The following is a 19,111-nucleotide window of genomic DNA, read 5'->3' on the forward strand; positions in this document are numbered from 1 at the left end:
CTGATATTTCCACTCCAGGGAAAAAAAGGTAGGAAAAAAAAAAAAAATATATATATATACATTTGAGACAGAGTCTCACTCTGCTGCCCAGGCTGGAGTGCAGTGGCAGGATCATAGCTCACTGCAGCGTGGACTTCCCAGGCTTAAAGGATCCTCCCTCCTCAGCCTCCTAAGTAGCTGGGACTACAGGCACATGCCACCATTCCAGGCTCATTTTTAATTTTTTTTTTTTGTAGAGACGGTGTCTCGCTATGTTGCCCAGCCTGATCTTGACCTCCTGGCCTCAAGTGATCCTCCCACCTTGGCCTCCCAAAGTGCTGGGACTACAGGTATGAGCCACTGCTTCTGGCCCTTTTTTTTTTCCCATTCAAATTTTCTCAGGCTAGTAATACAGCAAGCATCTTTAACTTAAAACAATGCAAGATCTCTTTCTGCTTTGTTCTTGCAGATGCTTCACGATTACAATATAAAACTTGTGCCCCCTTAACCTGCCACTCTCTACCTCGCTGGTGTTGAATTCACCAGCAATTTTCTTTCTTTTTTGAGACGGAGTCTCGCTCTGTACCCCAGGCTGGAGTGTAGTGGCACGATCTTGGCTCACTGTAACCTCTACCTCCTGGGTTCAAGCGATTCTCCTGCCTCAGCCTCCTGAGCAGCTGTGATTACAGGCTCGTGCCACTATGCTCGGCTAATTTTTGTATTTTTAGTAGACAGGGTTTCATCACCTCCTGGTCTCGAACTCCTGACCTTGAGATCCACCTGCCTCAGCCTCCCAAAGTGCTGGGATTACAGGCGTGAGCCACCATGTCCAACCCTCCACCAGCAAATTTCATTCTGCTTTTACCAATAAGAAACAGTCATCTGAATCACTGGGATGCATAGAGTATCATAAACTTTAACCGTGTATTTTAGTTAACTGACAGGACTTCCTTCAAAGGCAAATGCCTACAGACCATCATCTTCCTCTGCTGGGCCATCCTAGTCATCATTCTGGAAAACTCTGTTCTTTTGCCCAATAGCTTGGCACGCTCTGGTCCAGGGCTCTCTCTCATCAACAGCTTGACTGCCACAACGTTCACAACATGGGGCCTGTGGCACACCCCACGTGGATGGGTTGGGGCCACGGCACAGGTCTCGAAGGTCCTGGGTTATAAGACTGTGCAGAAGGACGGAGTCTGACCAGTGAAGCAGCCGGCAACATCTGTAGACAGTAACTAGCTCCAACTTTTGTTTTTGTCACTGCGTCACCTAGGCTGGAGTGCAGTGGCGCGACCTCAGCTCATTGCAACCTCCGCCTCCTGGGTTCAAGTGGTTCTTATACCTCAGCTTCCTGAGTAGCTGGGATTACAGGTGTGAGCTACAACGCCAGCTAAATTTTAGTATTTTTAGTAGAGACAGGGTTTCACTATGTTGGCCAGGCTGGTCTCGAACTTCTGGCCTCAAGCGATCCGCCCGCCTTGGCCTCCCCGAGTGCTGGGATTACAGGCATGAGCCACTGCGTCTGGCCCCAGCTTGTTGAAATATAGTCAACAAAATTAAGAAATCCAAGTTGGGACTTAAGTTCTTCAACAGAGCATGAGGTGCTCTGTTACAGATGATGAAAAACACTGATTAGAATTCAAACCAGCTGGGCAGGGTGGCGCACACCTGTAATCCCAGCACTTTGTTTGAGACCAGCCTGGCCAACATGGTGAGGCCCTGTCTCTACTAAAAATGCAAAAATTAGCCAGGTGTGGTGGTACCTGCTTGTAGTCTCAGCTACTTGGGAAGCTGAGGCAGGAGAATCGCTTGAACCTGGGAGGTGGAGGTTGCGGTGAGCCGAGATCGTGTCACTGCACTCCAGCCTGGGTGGCAGAGTGAGACTTGATTTCGGAAAAAAAAAAAAAAAAAATTCAAACCAAGCTTATTGGTAAGCTTAATAATCATAATTTTGTCATGTTGATAATTATGAAGTGCTGGGAAGGGAAGAGCGTGTTCCCTTTGAATGATACGGAGGAAAGTGCTGGGTAGAGGAGGGTGTGGTCTCTGGCTAGGGTTCCACCCCCATGGACCCAGGTGAGGACAGGCATTTCCTGCCCAAATGTTGCATTTCCTAAGACCACCCTGGCCGGCCACACCCCCATCCTGTATCTATAAAACCCTCAAGACCCTAAGCAGGCAGACATGCAAGCTGCTGGACGTTGCAAGGACCATGTCGCTGGAGGAACAAACACGGTGGCTAGGCCTTGAGAGGGAGGCACCGACAGGCTCTAGCATGCTGGCAGGTCACTGACCAGCACAATGACACAGAGTTTGGCTGCAACAGTTGGTCAAGGCCACTGAGTGGCCCGACTCCAGGGGAAAACCTTCCCACTCTATCCCCTTCTAACTTCCCCCATCTGCTGAGAGCTGCCTCCATTCAATAAAACCTTGCACTCATTCTCCGAGCTCACGTGTGACCCAATTCTTCCGGTACACCAAGGCAAGAACCCGGGATACTGAAAACCCTCTTTCCCCGTGACAAGGTAGAGGGTGTAATTGAGTCGGTTAACACAAGCCACCTATAGACTCAAACTAAAACTAAAAGAGCACACGGTAACATGTGCCCCTGGGGCTTCAGCTGTAAACAGTCATCCCTAGACACTGCTGTGAGGTGGGAACCCGACAGCCTGCCCGTCTGTCTACGCCCCTAGAGGTCTGAGCGCCGGGCCACTGAAGAGGCGAGCCACATGCCCATTGCAGGCCCTGCAAGGGGACAAGGGAATCTTTCCCATTTCAATGTGAACTTTTATAGCTTATTTTACTGCAAAAAAAAGTTTTATCACAATCGCCACCAAATATGGAACACACAGCGAGGCTATGCATGTTTCTTACTGATTGATTGATGGACTGGTTGAGACAGAGTTTTGCACTTGTCACCCAGGCTGGAGCGCAGTGGTGCGATCTCAGCTCACTGCAACCTCTGCCTTCTGGGTTCAGGTGATTCTCCTGCCTCAGCCTCCTGAGTAGCTGGGATTATAGGCAGGCGCAACCACGCCCGGCTAATTTTTTGTATTTTTAGTAGTGATGGGGTTTCATCATGTTGGCCAGGCTGGTCTCAAACTCCTGACCTCAGGTGACCCACCTGCCTCGGCCTCCCAAAGGGCTGGGATTACAGGCGTGAGTCACCACGCCCGGCCTCCATTTATTTGTAAATAGGTAATTCTCAACAGTATGTTTACTCTGGATAAACATCAGTCAATGCGTAGAACGGGTAAATGTCAGCGAAATCTGTCACTTATCAGAGCACCTCAGAGTCTAGACCTGTATTTGTTCCGAACTCACGCTCTGCAAAACCACGGCTGAATGTATCCACCATACCTGCTTGTTTACCTCCAGACCTGGCAACACATTTATCCCAAATATTTATTTCACAGCTTATTTTAAAACAAATGTAAAAGGTATCTTCAAATAAATCAGACTGAATCTCTTACCTGTTGAATTATTTATCTTTTGTGAACTCAGTGCAGCCGTGGCTGGGTTATTAAACATATCGATCAAGGGACTGGTATATGCTCTGCCTGAAGGAGCGGGGGGCATCTTTGGTGAGCATTTGGAAAGGGTGTCGTAATCTTTCCTCACCTGTGAAAAATTATTAGTCCAATATTAGTATAACACAGAACTGGAATTACAGATTCCCAAGGCTTTTTAAATCATAGGCTATTTATTTATTTTGAGACAGAGTCTCGCTGTGTTGCCCAGGCTGGAGTGCAGTGGCGCCATCTCGGCTCACTGCAACCTCCGCCTCTTGGGTAGCTGGATAATAGGCACGTACTACCACGTCCGGCTATTTTTTGTATTTTTAGTAGAGACGAGGTTTCACCACGTTGGCCAGGCTGGTCTCGAACTTCTGACTTCAGGTGATTCGCCCGCTAACGCCTCCCAAAGCGCTGGGATTATAGGTGTGAGCCACCGTGCCTAGCCACATTTCAGGGGGTTTGAGATGGGCAGAAAGAGTGGATCCATGTGTTCAAACTACCTGCTACATCCCAGTCTCCACATAGAGCCCAGGCTCAAAGATCAGCAAACAACAAATGTGTGAATTCATTACTGTGAATACTTTGACGCCTACTTTTTTTTCCTGAAGTGCCTTACATTGTGATGAATGCCATCAGAGTGTGTCTAATTTATTCTGAGACACCTATACTTCCTTCCTTGGGAGTAAACTTAGTTGGAATGATTACAATTAAAAACAGTAAGGATGGCCGGGTGCGGTGGCTCACGCCTGTAACTCCAGCACTCTGGGAGACCAAAGTGGGCGGATCATGAGGTCAGGAGACTGAGATCATCCTGGCTAACATGGTGAAACCCCATCTCTACTAAAAATACAAAAAAATTAGCCAGGTGTGGTGGCGGGTGCCTGTAGTCCCAGCTACTCGGGAGGCTGAGGCAGAAGAATGGCGTGAACCCAGGAGGCAGAGCTTGTAGTAAGCCGAGATCGTGCCACTGCACTCTAGCCTGGGTGACAGAGCAAGACTCTGTATCAAAAAACAACAACAAAAAAAACCCAAGATAATAGCGCCAAACATAGTATAAAACATGTGCCCAGCTTGTGGTGGCTCATGCCTGTAATCCCAGCACTTTGGCAGGCCAGGGCAGGCAGATCATGAGGTCAGGAGTTTGAGACCAGCCTGACCAACATGGTGAAACCCTATCTCTACTAATAATACCAAAATTAGCCGGGCATGGTGGTGTGCCCCAGTAATCCCAGCTACTCAGGAGGCTGAGGCAGGAGAATCGCTTGAACCTGGGAGGTGGAGGTTGCAGTGAGCCGAGATCGCACCACTGCACTCCAGCCTGGGCGACAAAACAAGACAGACTCGGCCTCAACAACAAAAGACAAACGTGTGCCCAGCCACCTTCACCCCTAAAGGGAAGGGGATACAGCTGTGAAAAGGTGGTCCTGGAAGTACTAAAGGAGGACCTGTGATTCCCACCAACAAAGGCAAACGTAGCCCAGATCAAGGTAGGAAACACATGATTGAAATCTGGAAGAGAAAACTGGCTCCTACCACATTGCTTCTCTCGATCATGGGTGAAGGCTGAGGCGTTCCGGACACGGGAGTAGAGGCTGGGGTCTTTATTTCTTCGATCATATTCATGATTTTCTCTGGCACTTTGATGGCATCAACACAGGTCTCCTGCCACCGGGGCAGCTTGGAATTCAGTAGTTCTGCAGACTGCAAAGCCAAAAGAAGAAGACTAAAGACAAAGATGATTGTCTGAAGAGCTGAGAAAAATGACATCACGTCATATCGCTGATAACGGAATTACTGGCTTAGCACCAGGAGTGTGGGGGCTCCAGGTTAAACTACTAGGTGAGCACTTTGAGCGCCTAGAGGATCTGCTGTGTCTCACTGGCCAAGAGGGGCAGAGGCTCTGACTCTACAGGAATTTCCTGCTCCCTCGGTGTGAATACATAGCATGGGACTAATACGGAGATGGTCAATGGTTACGAACAAGAACGGAAACTCAAAGGGAGGGAGGGAGCAATCTGTATGAATCCCGTTTTCCAGGTGGCCCCAGAAACGTCAACCATCACTTTCTCCCTCCCACTGCTATTAAAAGCAGCACCTCCAACACAGGCCACCGGCCCGGGAGTTGACTCTGACAGATTCAGACATTAGAGAAGTGAATCAGACTGTCCCGAGAGTCTGTCTACGGGGAAGAGGGGCCGTGGGTGAGTGGTGGGCAGTGCTGAGCGATGCCCCCCACACCACAGGCCAAACAAGGCTTTGCAGAGCAGACCTGACCAGCAGGGACGAGAACCCGCAACCCTGGAGGCAGAGCGCCCCTCCAGCACCCACAAGCCTGGCTCTGCTGACAACTGGACTCTGAGAGGCCCCCCAAGCGCTTCCAGTGAACACCTGTTCTGAACGGCACTCTGGTTGGAAAAGGGGAGGCAGGGGCCTGTCCTGTGGCTGTGTACATAGCAGTCACACTGCTTTTACTCAGCTTCTGAGTTTATCAAGAGTGACAGGGGCTGACGTCAGTCCTGGGGAAGGGCAAAGCCCCCCTCACACCACCCTTGTCCCCACGTCACCCTGACACACTAAGTCAGTGCGACACCACCCCCAACTATCACCCTGACACTCTGCAGCACCGTGGACCAGCTGCTTGGGCCTGCTTCATCCCAACTCCACAGAAAGGACTGGGGCGCTTTAGCTGGATTAAGGGAAGTCACAAAACCAGTTTTCAGATACTTGAAGAAACTTCCAGTATAGAAAGGAGCAGTTTTGGTCTGCATCACTCTATAAAGCATTACTGGGGACCCATGGTTAAGTCTAAGAAAGACTGCTGATAACTGGAGCTCCCTGAAAAGGGGCCAGGCTGCCTCATGACACGGCGGGGCACCACGCAGGAAGAGAACCTCGAGGTCACCTCTGTCCTCTCCAGCCTGCGACCCCAGTGCCACAGGATGCCCTCACTCTGGGAAGAGAAGATTCTGAAGTGAACTCTACATTCCCAGAACTAGTACAGACGTGCTATTGACAAAAGTGATCACTTAATGCAGCAATTATTTCCTTTGCTGTAACCATTTTGTTATTTTTTGAGAGAGGATTTTGGCTCTGTCACCCAGGCTGGAGTGCACTGGCACGATCACAGCTCACTGCAACCTCGAACTCCTGGGCTCAAACAATCCTTCCACCTCAGTCACCTGACTAGCTGGGGCCACTGGTGCACACCACCACACCTGGCTAATTAAAACTTTTTTTTTTTTTGGAGAGATAGGGTCTCGCTGTGTTGCCCAAGCTGGCCTGGAACTCCTGGGCTCAAGTGATCCTCCTGCCCTGGTTCCCAAAGAGCTGGGATTATAGGCTTGAGCCACTGTGCCTGGCCTGCTGTACGAATTTTAAATCTTATTTAGTTTAGGGAGCTGAATATTCCTTTTTTTTTTGAGACAGAGTCTTGCTCTGTTGCCCAGGCTGGAGCGCAGTGGTGCGATCTGGGCTCACTGCAACCTCTGCCTCCTGGGTTCAAGCAATTCTCCTGCCTCAGCCTCCTGAGTAGCTGGGATTACAGGTGCCCACCACCACATATGATTAATTTTTATATTTTTAGTAGAGACGGGGTTTCACCATGTTGGCCAGGCTGGTCTCAAACTCCTGACCTCAAGTGATTCACCCACCTTGGTTTCCCAGAGTGTTGGGATTACAGGCGTGAGCCACCATGCCCAGTCCTGAATATTCCTTAAAGTTGTAAAAAGTTTATAGAAAATACAACATTTGCATACATGTTGTTGTTTGCAAACAAGGCCAAGTTTTTTTCCTTTAAAACAAAGACAAAGTTGACTTATATTCAAGCTCTTGCAAAGCTTCTCCTCTTTTGGAACACTCTCTAACTTTACTATGAACAGCAATGAATTTCTGACCTCAACCAGTGCTAGTTTTGGATGTTTACAAAGGCCCAACACAGTTCATTATGTAAAACAAAGGAAAGGAAATGTGACGTGTGTTGCATAATGATTCCTGGAGGTTCAAACGTCCCAGCTGTGCGTGTTAGAAGGAGGGTGATGAAGTCATTCAGTTGAAGAAACCAGGAACCAATGCGACCAACAGGAATGAACACTTCGCTGAGCCCAGCTGTCCTGAGGTGCGTAAATGGCGGCCCGTGGGCTGGGGCAGAGCTGCCCGTGACCCCCAGACACAGACCCATGAAGGGAGCATCTCAAACTGCCCAGGTGGTGTAGACCTGGGCCCGCTGGGACTCACCGGCAGCCATGGTGAAGACAGTGATGCTGAGGACACATCAGAAAGGGCCTGGGGAAAGCTGACTCGCAGGTGAGAAGAGCAAACGTGCTATTTTTCAATGATGAAGCATTATTTTATGAAGGACTTTAAATATGGATGTATTACTAATTAAACATTATACATGGACATCTGACCATTTCAGCTGTATTTCTATAAGTTTATATGTTCAACTTGGCCAAAAACAGTTTCTCTGGAATCTTTTCGTTGGCAAAATGGCCGGCTGCTTTATATTGGGCCTGTGTGGAAGGTGGGTGGCGTGCCTGTATGTGTATCTCTGTATGTATGGACTGATTGAGACAGGGTCCTGCTCTGTTGCTCAGGCTGGAGTGCAGTGGCACAATCATAGCTCACTGTAGCCTCAACTTTCGAGGCTCAAGGGATCCTCCCACGTCAACCTCCTGAGTAGCTGGGACAAGCACATGCTACCATGCCTGGCTAGTTTTTATTTTTTATAGACACAGAGTTCTGCCACGTTGCCCAGGCCCACCTCAGCCTCCCAAAGTGCTGGGATTACAGGTGGGAGCCATGGCCCAGTCTTCTGGGGCATTTAAATATGAAATAAAGTTATTAATACTCAAGGCAATTTGCCACCACACCCACCTGTAAGTGATAATAATGTATGTGGTTTGTAAAGCCACAGTGCTTATCAACCAGAAAGCAGAAGCGCCTCTTCTCTTCAAGCAGAGCTTCTTTGCAACCATCTGCAATGAATTTCTGGATTTCACTCTGACGAGAAGTAACGGTCTCCACGTACTAAAAAAAAAAAAAAAAACAGTAATTACCTAAGTATGACATGAGCATCAGATAGCGTGCAGCCTGACGTTTATCTTCTGCCATCTTTACGCCTGCTTTATTTGAATAATGGAGTAAATACATGAGAGGAAAGAATGCTGTAACCTGACCTAAGTAGATACCATCATTCTCCTTGAGGTCCCTGACTCATGTGCAGAGAGAAGTTGCCCCAGGGCTTGACATTCCCACGGGGCGATTTGCACAAATATTATTTTGTACTCCAGAGATATGAACGTGTCCTGCTGGAAAGCACCTGTGCTTTGGAACCAGAAAGTTCCTGGTTCAAACCCAGTTCCAAATGCCAACAATACGTGATATGGTTTGGTTGTGTCCCCACCCAAATCTCATCTTGAATTGTAGCTCCCATAATTCCTATGTGTTTCAGGAGGGACCTGGTGGGAGGTAACTGATTCATGGGGGCAGGTCTTTCCCGTGCTATTCTTGTGATAGTGAAGAAGTCTCACAAGATCTGGTGGTTTCATAAGGGGGCATTTCATGCACAAGCTCTCTTTGCCTGCTGCCATCCGTGTAAGACGTGACTTGCTCCTCCTTCCCTTCCACCACGATTGTGAGGCCTCCCCAGCCATGTGGAACTGTGAGTCCATTAAACCTCTTTCTTTTGTAAATTGCCCAGTCTCAGGGTATGTCTGTATCAGCAGCATGAAAACAGACGAATAAAATATGATTTAACCTAAGTCTCATTTTTCCCATCTGTACAATGGGAATAGTAACACTGATCGTGGAGAATCCCTTCTTCTTTCAGAGCCAGGAGAAAAAGCCCATGTTTTGGCAGGAGGTCACGGATTAATTATACTTAACTCTGGAAAACTCTACAGCCTTCAGCTCTCAGTCAAAATGCTTATTTTTAAAAACTGATAGATTGTATTTATATATTTATAGGGCACAAGTGATAATGATCAAAGCAGGGTCCTTGGGTGTCCATCACCTCAAGTTCTTATTATTTCTATGTGTTGGGAACATTCCAAGACCTCTCTTCTAACTATTTTGAAATAAACAATGCACTGCCGTTAACTATAGTCACCCTACTCTGCTATCGGACACTAGAACGTATTTCTTTTATCCAAGTTTACGTTTGGACCCATTAACCAACCTCTCCTTCATCCACCCCCAAGTCAACACACGGACCATCCTCAGCTATCTAGAGAATGAAAGGTAACCATCATTATACTTCCCAATTCCATGAGATCAACTTCAAAACTCTTCTTGAGATGGAGTCTTGCTCTGTCACCCAGGCTGGAGTGCAGTGGCATAATCTCGGCTCACTGCAACCTCTGCCTCCCAAGTTCAAGCAATTCTCCTGCCTCAGCCTCCTGAGTAGCTGGGACTACAGGTACCTGCCATCACCCCAGCTAATTTTTGTACTTTTAGTCGAGGCAAGGTTTCACCACATTGGCCAGGCTGGTCTTGAACTCCTGACCTCATATGATCCTACTGCCTCGGCCTCCCAAAGTGCTGGGATTACATGCATGAGCCACTGGGCCCGGCCAACCTCCTCTTAAACTGTACAAATTTTCAACAACAAAAGAAAACAAGATATTGCTGAAAAGCTTACCTCAATTTCTTTGTGTTCATATTTGAGTGCATTTCGGCCTCCTTGGCTTTTCCTTCTGATCTTCTTCAACTCAGCCTGGGATTTCTCCAAAGACTCTAATTTATTCTTGTGTTCTGTTTGGTATCTTTTTAGAGTTGCCTGTAAGTTAAATTGCTGTGCTTATTACCACACAAATTGTCACAGTTGCTTTTGCTCACACTTCCACTGTGTATGGCTCACCAGCGCCCTGACACCCTCACTTCACACCATCCTCACGCTGGCTGGGGCCCCCACACCCACACCAGTTCCCACCATCCTCCTGCCGGCCAGGGTCCCTACACCCACACCTCACACCATCCTCATGCTGACCAGGGCCCTCACCCCTCAGTTCACACCATCTCCATGTTGGCTGGGACCCTCACCACACAGTTCACATCATCCTCACACTGCCCAGGGCCACACTCCTCACTTCACACCATCTTTACGCTGACTGGGACCATCACCCCACAGTTCACACCGTTGGCATGTTGGCTGGGACCCTCACCCCGCAGTTCACATCATCCTTACACTGGCCGGGGCCCTCATTTCACACCATCCTTATGCTGGCTGGGGCCCTCACTCTGCAGTTCACACCATCTGCACGATGGCTGGGACTCTCACTCTGAGGTTCACACCATCCACACACTGGTGAGAACCCTCGCCCCTCAGTTCACATGGCCCCCTTCATTCAACTTTAATGTCTTGGCTTTGTTCTAAAGGTTACTGTTTAAATGAGGAGCCCTGACCAGAAGGCAGGTCTCTGAGGACATCTTCTCTTTCTTTTATTCCTTCTTTCCTCAAAGGCTTTTTGATGCTGGGTGGTTAACTTTCTTCTGCCACCCAAAGTCTCAGAGTCCCATCCAAAGCACTTAGCCACCAAGGTGGTTGCAGCAAGCCCAGATCGCGCCACTGCACTCTTCGCCTCCCAGGTTCAAGCGATTCTTGTGCCTCAGCCTCTCGAGTAGCTGGGATTACAGGCGCACACCACCACGCCCGGCTGTATTTTTAGTAGAGACAGGGTTTCACCATGTCAGCCAGGCTGGTCTCGAACTCCTGACCTCGGGATCCACCCACCTTGGCCTCCCAAAGTGCTGGGATTACAGGCATGAGCCACCGCGCCCAGTGAACACAGGGTCTTAAACAGACCCGCATCAGAATTCAAATTCCCGTTTTTCCTATAATCTGTGAAGTGCAAATAAGAAGGGTGGCTGGCCAGGCGCGGTGGCTCACGTCTCTAATCACAGCACTTTGGGAGGCCGAGCAGGGTGGATCTCGAGGTCAGAAGTTCGAGACCAGGATGGCTAATATGGTGAAACCCCATCTCTTTACTAAAAAATACAAAAATCAGCCGGGTGTGGGGGTGAGCACCTGTAATCCCAGCTAACTGGGAGGCTGGGGTAGGAGAATCGCTGGAACCCAGGAGGCGGAGGCTGCAGTGAGCCGAGACTGCGCCACTGCACTTCCAGCCCAGGCAACAGAGCAAGACTCCATCTCAAAAAGAAAAAAAGGAAAAAAAAAAGAAGGGTTGTTTATGTTTTGGAGTTTCTGAAGGGAAAACAATCAGATAATGCATGTAAATCATTTGGCATGAAATGCACCTTAGCAGCTGTCCAGGTCCTGTGGCCTCCTGCCGGGAGTGCGAAGCCAGGAGCAGGCCTCACGAGGACCACAGGGAAGGGATGATTTCAGGGCAACTCACACACTCATTGCCACACAGGGGTCTTGGTGAGCAGAAAGGGGACTTTGGGTGGCAGGAGAAAGTTAAGTACTCTATAGCAGGGAAGCAGCAAGGGAAGATGGCAAGAGCCCTCAATACCGGGGCAGCAGGGTCACCCTGAAGGGGACCTGGAGAAATCTGCTGGAATGGACAACAGTGGACAGAGAAGGGGCGCCATGCAGAAGCGGTCTCTGCGGATGGGTCTGGGCGCGCCGGGAGCCCCGGATGGCACTCTCCCGCACACCACCCACAGCCTGAAGCGCTGCTGGCTTAGGAAGTGTTCTGTCTGCATCAGCTGTAGTGACACAAGCACAGATGTCCTACAGCATGAATGTGTTCTGTGAAGACAATGCTTTCTGGAAGCAGCGTGATTTCTGGCAATACTTTTTCCTATTCTTTTTTTGAGATGGAGTCTAGGTCTATCGCTCAGGCTAGAGTGCAGAGGTGCCATATCGGCTCACCGCAAACTCCGCCTCCCGGGTTCATGCCATTCTCCTGCCTCAGCCTCCTGAGTAGCTGGGATGACAGGCACGCACCACCATGCTTGGCTAATTTTTTTTGCATTTTGAGTGGAAACAGGGTTTCACTATGTTGGCCAGGCTGGTCTTGAACTACTGACCTCAAGTGATCCACTGACCTTGGCCTCCCAAAGTGCTGGGATTACAGGCATGAGCCACCGCACCTGGCCCCTATGCTTTCCAATAGAGATCCCAAGTGTTAGCAAAAACCAGCCCATGCAGCCCAAAGGGAGCTTGTCAGTTTCATGCATCTGGGTATCATCAACACCAAGCCTTCGCTCCTGTCTGCTGCTGATGAGTCAACAGTGGGAATGAGTTCTCCTCAGGGTGGGAGGTCAGGCAGCCCAAGGCTGGGGCTGCGCTGGAGGAAAACCATGCACTTACGTTCATATATTTCACGTCAAGTTCTATCTTCTTCTCCAGCTCATGGATAATCTCTTTGTGGAATTTTTTAAACTGTTAACAAAAGGAAATAAATTCACACCAGATTTGAGACTTTAAGCAAAGTAAGTTCTAAAACCTAAAACAAGTGTATTTTGTAAATAGAAACACAGATCACGTACATTTTCATCAAGACTCTCGTTGAGTTTCTTGTGGGTACTTGAAATCTCTATGAGGACATGTCCTGGGAACAAAACCAGATATGTTAGCAGAAAGTCATCGCATATTTTTTTTGTTTTGAGGTGGAGTTTTTGCTCTGTCGCCCAGGCTGGAGTACAATGGCACAATCTTGGCTTGCTGCAACCTCCGCCTCCCAGGTTCAAACAATTCTCCTGCCTCAGCCTCCCGAGTAGCTGGATTACAGGCGTGTACCACCATGCCCGGCTAATTTTTTGCATTTTTAGTAGAGATGGGGTTTCACCGTGTTGGCCAGGTGGGTCTCGAACTCCTGACCTCAGGTGATCAACTGCCTTGGCCTCTCAAAGTTCTCGGATTACAGGTGTGAGCCACTGTGCCCGGCCCATTGCACAGTTTTGTAAAGTATTAGGGAAAGTAAAACAGAACAGGGAAACACAGAAATACAGTGCCCTCAAGGTCTCTAAGCATCACCCCCGAGACACATCAGGAGCACGACGGGGTCCCACAGTGGCTTCCAGGGGGACACAGCTGAGAGCAAACGGCTTCTACGACATAATTAATCAGACTCTTCAAACTCACATTCAAACTCTCATGCAAACTCTCTTCAAATTCACATGAGTCTTTCTGTTTTGTCTTTTGTTTTTTGAGTCAGAGTCTCGCTCTGTCACCCAGGCTGGAGTGCAGTGGCGTGACCTTGGCTCACTGCAGCCTCCACCTCCCAGGTTCAAGCTATCCTTCCACCTCAGCCTCCTGAGTAGCTGGAACTGCAGGTGTGCACCACCACACCCAGCTCTTTTTTTGGGATATTTTGTGGGGAGGGGTTTTCACCATGTTGCGCAGGTTGGTCTTGAACTTCTGACCTCAAGTGACCCGCCCACCTCGGCCTCCCAAAGTGCTGGGATGACAGGTGTGAGTCACTGTGCCTGGACCGCGTGGCCCTTTCTATATTCACTTGTTCCTGAGTTCTATACATCTGATTTAAATTTTGAAAGTGTCTCACAAATGATTACTTCGGTCATCACAGAAGATAACTCTAAGAATAAACAATGATTTACTTTTATCGAATCCCCAGAGTAATTGGATTATCTGTCAGGCACGAGAGATAAAGGCTATTTCTTTTTTCTCATGTTAGTTCTTACAATGTTTTGGAAAATACTAACGCCAGGGGAACCCACAGCAGGAAGAGTGCTCAGCCTGCCTCTCCTGGGAATACACCAGCCCCTGAAACCAAGCACAGTCACGTGACGGGGAAGATGCTCTAGGACAGAGGCGCCCCACTGCCGAGGGTAGCAGTCAGGCCCCTGGGTTTGCAATCACATCTCTGCAGTGCGTGCCAGTGCACCAGCTCTCTGCCACCTTTCTACAGGTGACATCTGATAAAGGTGAACGAGGGCCTCTCTCTGCCAACTTATCTGCAGGAACCAAATGGGTTTCCTAGGGTCTGACACCTAAGAAATGGGAGAAACACATAGAATCATCTGGAACTACCGTTACCGCCACCATCGAACAATGCTGACCAACAGCAAAATGTGCCGGTGGACCATCCTACAGCTCGGCGGCCAGATGAAAAGGAATTCCAGGCCGGGAGTGGTGGCTCACGCCTGTCATCCCAGCACTTTGGGAGGCTGAGGCTGGCGGATCACTAGGTAAGGAGATGAAGACCATCCTGGCCAACATGGTAAAGCCCTGCCTCTATTAAAAATACAAAAATTAGCTGGGCATGGTGGTGTGTGCCTGTAATCCCAGCTACTTTGGAGGCTGAGGTGGGAGAATTGCTTGAACCCAGGAGGTGGAGGATGCAGTGGGCCGGGATCGCGCTACTGTGCTCCAGCCTGGGTGACAGCGTGAGACCCTGTCTCCCCACCCCCCAAAAAAGGAATTCTAGTGGGGAACTGAGAGGCTGCAGGAGAGGAATCTGAATGAGGACTGTGGTAGAATATGGGGAGAGAGAGAAAGCACAGACTGGACTACGGCCTCGGCTATGATCGCCATATGACCCTATCGTGTCCTGTTCTAGGGACATCTGAGTCTCACACTGTCCACCCAGGCTTCCCTTGTCCCAGGTTAGCATTCAACCCTTGCTGAACACGACCACGCAGACGTCCCATCGGGCACACCTCATCCTCGACGGGTCTTGAAGTGACCTCTCTGGCTGCCCTGCATTCTCTAATTCCAGCTCTCAGCTGCCAGCCAGCCAAGGGTCAACCTCTCACCCACGTGTAATACCTGATGACCAAGACTCTCTCCCTTGGAGACATGAGGCCATCATCAGAGCCACCTGTAGGGTGCGGCCATGTCCCTTCCCAAGCTCTGTGATCTCTTCCCTGCCCAGGACAGAAGGCATGGGGAATGGTGTGTGGAGTCACCAAGACATGTTCACCCGGTGATCTGTTCCACCAGAGGTGGCAGAGGATTCTCCCATCCACCCCCAGCCCCCAGCACTCACGTCCCACCATGTGGGCTTTCGAGGAGGTCCTCTCTCAAGCCTGCCCAACCCCAACGCCTGCTTCCATCCCTCATCCTCTCTCTGGACTCCCAGATTGTCGCTTCCTGGATCACCTTCCTCACAGATGCCAGGGAATCTTTCCAAATGCCAGCGTAACATGTCACTCCCCTCCTCCCCCAGTGGTGTTCCAGGGAAACCAGCTCCCCTGCTGTATTTCAGAGCCCTCTGCAAAGGGTGCTGCCTAGACAAGGTGGGGTCAGAAGCTCTCAGAGAAGCAGAACTTGCAGGGCTTGTGACAGGTATATAACCTAGTCCCTAAGCCCTGTGGGATTTTACGGTGCTCTGATGGAGGAACTCAACTCGATGGCTAAACACGGGGAGTAAAGACAGAATCATCCCAGCGCTCAGGGCTCCACCCTCCGAGTAAGCGAGCTTCCCACTCCATATCCTTAACGACGTCAGCTTCATCTTCTAGAACGCGGCACGAGAAAACTGACAGACCAGAATTCTTCGCAAAAGCCACCTTCACACGGCCGAGAGCGTAATTCCATTGACATGCCATTTTACAGCCCCTCGGTCCATTCAGATATAATCTCAGTTACTTTCACATCTATTTTAAATCCACAAACAATTCCTCATTGGGGATGAAATATAAACAACAACAAAACCCACTCCAGTTATGTAGCAAATCAGACATTCTATTCTTGGCAAGGGAGATCTACTTACAAAATAAAAAAATAAAAACATCCAAAAATAATGTGGCTCAAAGCATTCGGTGATTTGAGCTAGAGGAAATGCATTCACATTTTTTTCTCATACTGTTCTCCTTCATGAACTTTATTTCCATAACTTTATATAATGTGGCTCTCTGGGAAGCATGCTGCCAAAACCAAGGTGTGTGCTAGGGTGGACGCCAACACCGCTGAACCTGGTGCTCTGGTCTGGCTGGGCCCCTGGGCACGCTCCATGCTCCTGCCCGTGGCTTCCTGCTGCGCAGGGGAGAGGCGCAGTGAAGCAGCTCTTTCACTCTGCGGGCAGGCGGGCAACACCTGGCCTTGTTATTCCTGTCCCTCACTGCTCCTGGAATTCAGATGCCCGCCTCACAGCAGCTGCCGCCGTGGAGTCCGCGGTCACAGAAAGGATTAACACACATCTTGGCTGCAATTCTGCAAGCAGTCGAAAGTGTATCTTGAAGTGGAAGATGAAAACACCCTTTATGTTCCATCTGCAGAAGCTTCATCTTAAATAGAGCAAGTGTTACTTTATGTTTAAAATGCGATGCCACATGGGTTTGTTTGTTCTCAGTTCGGTAACCTACTTTTTCATAAATTACATTTGAGAAGGAAAAAAAAAAAAAAACCCTGAAAATATTTGAGGGTGAAGTGAAGCAGGCATAGGCCGGACTCAGATGAAGCAGAGCTAAGTATGCGCCCCGACAAGAACCACACCGCTGTGGCCATGTGCACTGGGGCGCCTGCTTCCTTTTTCCCCCAGTTATGTTTGCAGTCACCCTTTTGGGAAGAAACTCAGCGCCGAACTGTGATTCAGTCTGAGTGAGGGGCAATATACACGTATTTCCAAAGCATGAACTCAACATAACTCAAAGACATTTTCTACCATCAATTTTTCCTCAATATTCGCATAAGTAATTCACACAGAGTGTTACAGCTTTATGAGAGTTTGTCTAGCAGGTTGTAGAAATCCCCAGCAAAAAAGAATGGTTAATGGTGGCGTCACTCTCATTTTAGAATCTGTGAACAAATATGCCCAACATTTTGGACAATATTGCATAAAGAGATGCATTTAGCCAATAGGTGGTATGAAGTTAAAACATAGCGTTAAAGAATAAAACTTCAGGAAAATTATTGGTATGAACTCATAAAACATTTTCACTGGAAACACAGGGCCAGGCGTGGTGGCTTAAGTCCCAGCACTGTGTGGGGTTCAGTCAGGAGGATCACTTGAGGCCAGAAGTTCAAGACCAGCCTTAGCAACATAGTGAGACCCCCGTCTCTACAAAAAAAAAAAAATTAAAAATTAGCTGGGCTTCATGGAACATGCCTGTAGTCCCAGCTACTCAGGAGGCTGAGGCAGGTGGATCACTTGAGCCCAGGAGTTCGAGGCTGCAGTGAGCTATGATGGCACCACTGTGCTACAGCCTGGGAGACAGAGCAAGACCCTGTCTCCAAAAAGAAAAAGAATACAGTCATAGGACTATTAATATATTTTCTTCATCAGTTCACAGTACACATTTAGAGGAACCAGATGGAGATTACTAATGTACTTGAACTGCATAGGATACGTAGGCATAAAGATTCTTTCCATTTACATCTGATAATGGATAATCAGAACCTGCTTTATTTCCAGAGAACGCAGAGCAATGCCTGAGGCATGCACTACTTCCTACACATCACTACAAGTGGAATCAGACAGTAAAAAGTGGAAGCAGCCAATCCAGTACTGTTCTAAAGCTATGCTGCACAGATTTAAGTAAAATTGATTAATAATATCATTGGAGGCCAGGTGCAGTGGCTCACGCCTGTAATCCTAGCACTTTGGGAGGCTGAGGCACGCAGATCACAGGGTCAGGAGTTCAAGACCAGCCTGGCCAATATGGTGAAACCTCGTCTCTACTAAAAATACAAAAACTAGCTGGGCGTGGTGGGAGGCGCCTGTGGTCCCACCTACTAGGGAGGCTGAGGCAGGAGAATCACTTGAACCTGGGGAGGCAGAGATGGCAGTGAGCTAAGATCACGCTACTGTACTTCAGCCTGAGCAAGAGTGAGACTCTATCTTAAAAAAAAAAAAAAATCATTGGAGGCCAGGTGCAGTGGCTCATGCCTATAATCCCAGCACTCTGGGAAGCCAGGGTAGGTGGATCACTTGAGGTCAGGAGTTCAAGACCAGCCTGGCCAACATGGGAAAACCCCATCTCCACTAAAAACACAAAAATTAGCCAGGCGTGGTGGCGCACGCCTGTAATCGCAACTGCTCGGGAGGCTGAGGCAGGAGAAGTGCTTGAACCCGGGAAGCAGAGGCGGCAGTGAGCCAAGGTTGTGCTACTGCACTCCAGCCCGGGCGACAGAGTAAGAGTTCATCTCAAAAAATATATACGCATAAAAAAATAATAAAAATAAAAACGTCATTGGAAGAAGGACTGATTTTTTCTGACAATTTTCCAAGTTTCAAATGGGATGAGGCGAAAACAGCAGAAGTAAAAGCAAACCGCTCCCCAACACATACACATGCTGCGTTAAATAAATGAGTATGGGCTCTGAAGATTAGAATCACCCACACTGAATCAGTGTGGAGGCAGATTAGCAACCATAAACGTGACGAAATTCAAAAGGCTCTGTCAGCATCTGAGAACCTGCAGTCCCCGGACGCAGCTGGAGGTAAGGTGCCCTCCTCCAGTTAGCACCAACACTGCACAAGTTGGGTGCGGTGGCTCACACCTGTAATCACAGCTCCCAGTTTTGGGAGGCCAAGGCAGGAGGATCGCTTGAGCCCAGGATATGGGCAACACAGTGAAACCCCATCTCTACAAAAGATACAAAGGGGCCGGGCGCGGTGGCTCAAGCCTGTAATCCCAGCACTTTGGGAGGCAGAGACGGGTGGATCACGAGGTCAGGAGATCGAGACCATCCTGGCCAACACAGTGAAACCCTGTCTCTACTAAAAAATACAAAAAAACTAGCC

General features: G+C 48.9%; 1 protein-coding gene and 1 pseudogene across 1 annotated transcript in view; one reads left to right on the forward strand and one right to left on the reverse strand.

Annotated features, from left to right (window-relative positions):
• BAIAP2L1 (BAR/IMD domain containing adaptor protein 2 like 1) overlaps positions 1 to 19,111 on the reverse strand; it is a 97,054-nt gene that overhangs the window by 6,372 nt on the left and 71,571 nt on the right. Inside the window, exons 4-9 of the mRNA XM_026447612.2 lie at positions 12,951 to 13,012; positions 12,772 to 12,843; positions 10,135 to 10,272; positions 8,370 to 8,522; positions 5,031 to 5,198; positions 3,453 to 3,600 (exon numbers count right to left, since the gene is read on the reverse strand). Of these exons, the coding sequence (XP_026303397.1) occupies positions 3,453 to 3,600; positions 5,031 to 5,198; positions 8,370 to 8,522; positions 10,135 to 10,272; positions 12,772 to 12,843; positions 12,951 to 13,012 (741 nt within the window). The remainder of the gene's footprint in view (positions 1 to 3,452; positions 3,601 to 5,030; positions 5,199 to 8,369; positions 8,523 to 10,134; positions 10,273 to 12,771; positions 12,844 to 12,950; positions 13,013 to 19,111) is intronic.
• On the forward strand, positions 17,070 to 17,119 carry LOC111526395 (annotated as a pseudogene).

This window comes from Piliocolobus tephrosceles, chromosome 8, assembly GCF_002776525.5.
Source record: "Piliocolobus tephrosceles isolate RC106 chromosome 8, ASM277652v3, whole genome shotgun sequence".
Taxonomy (NCBI): Eukaryota; Metazoa; Chordata; class Mammalia; order Primates; family Cercopithecidae; genus Piliocolobus; species Piliocolobus tephrosceles.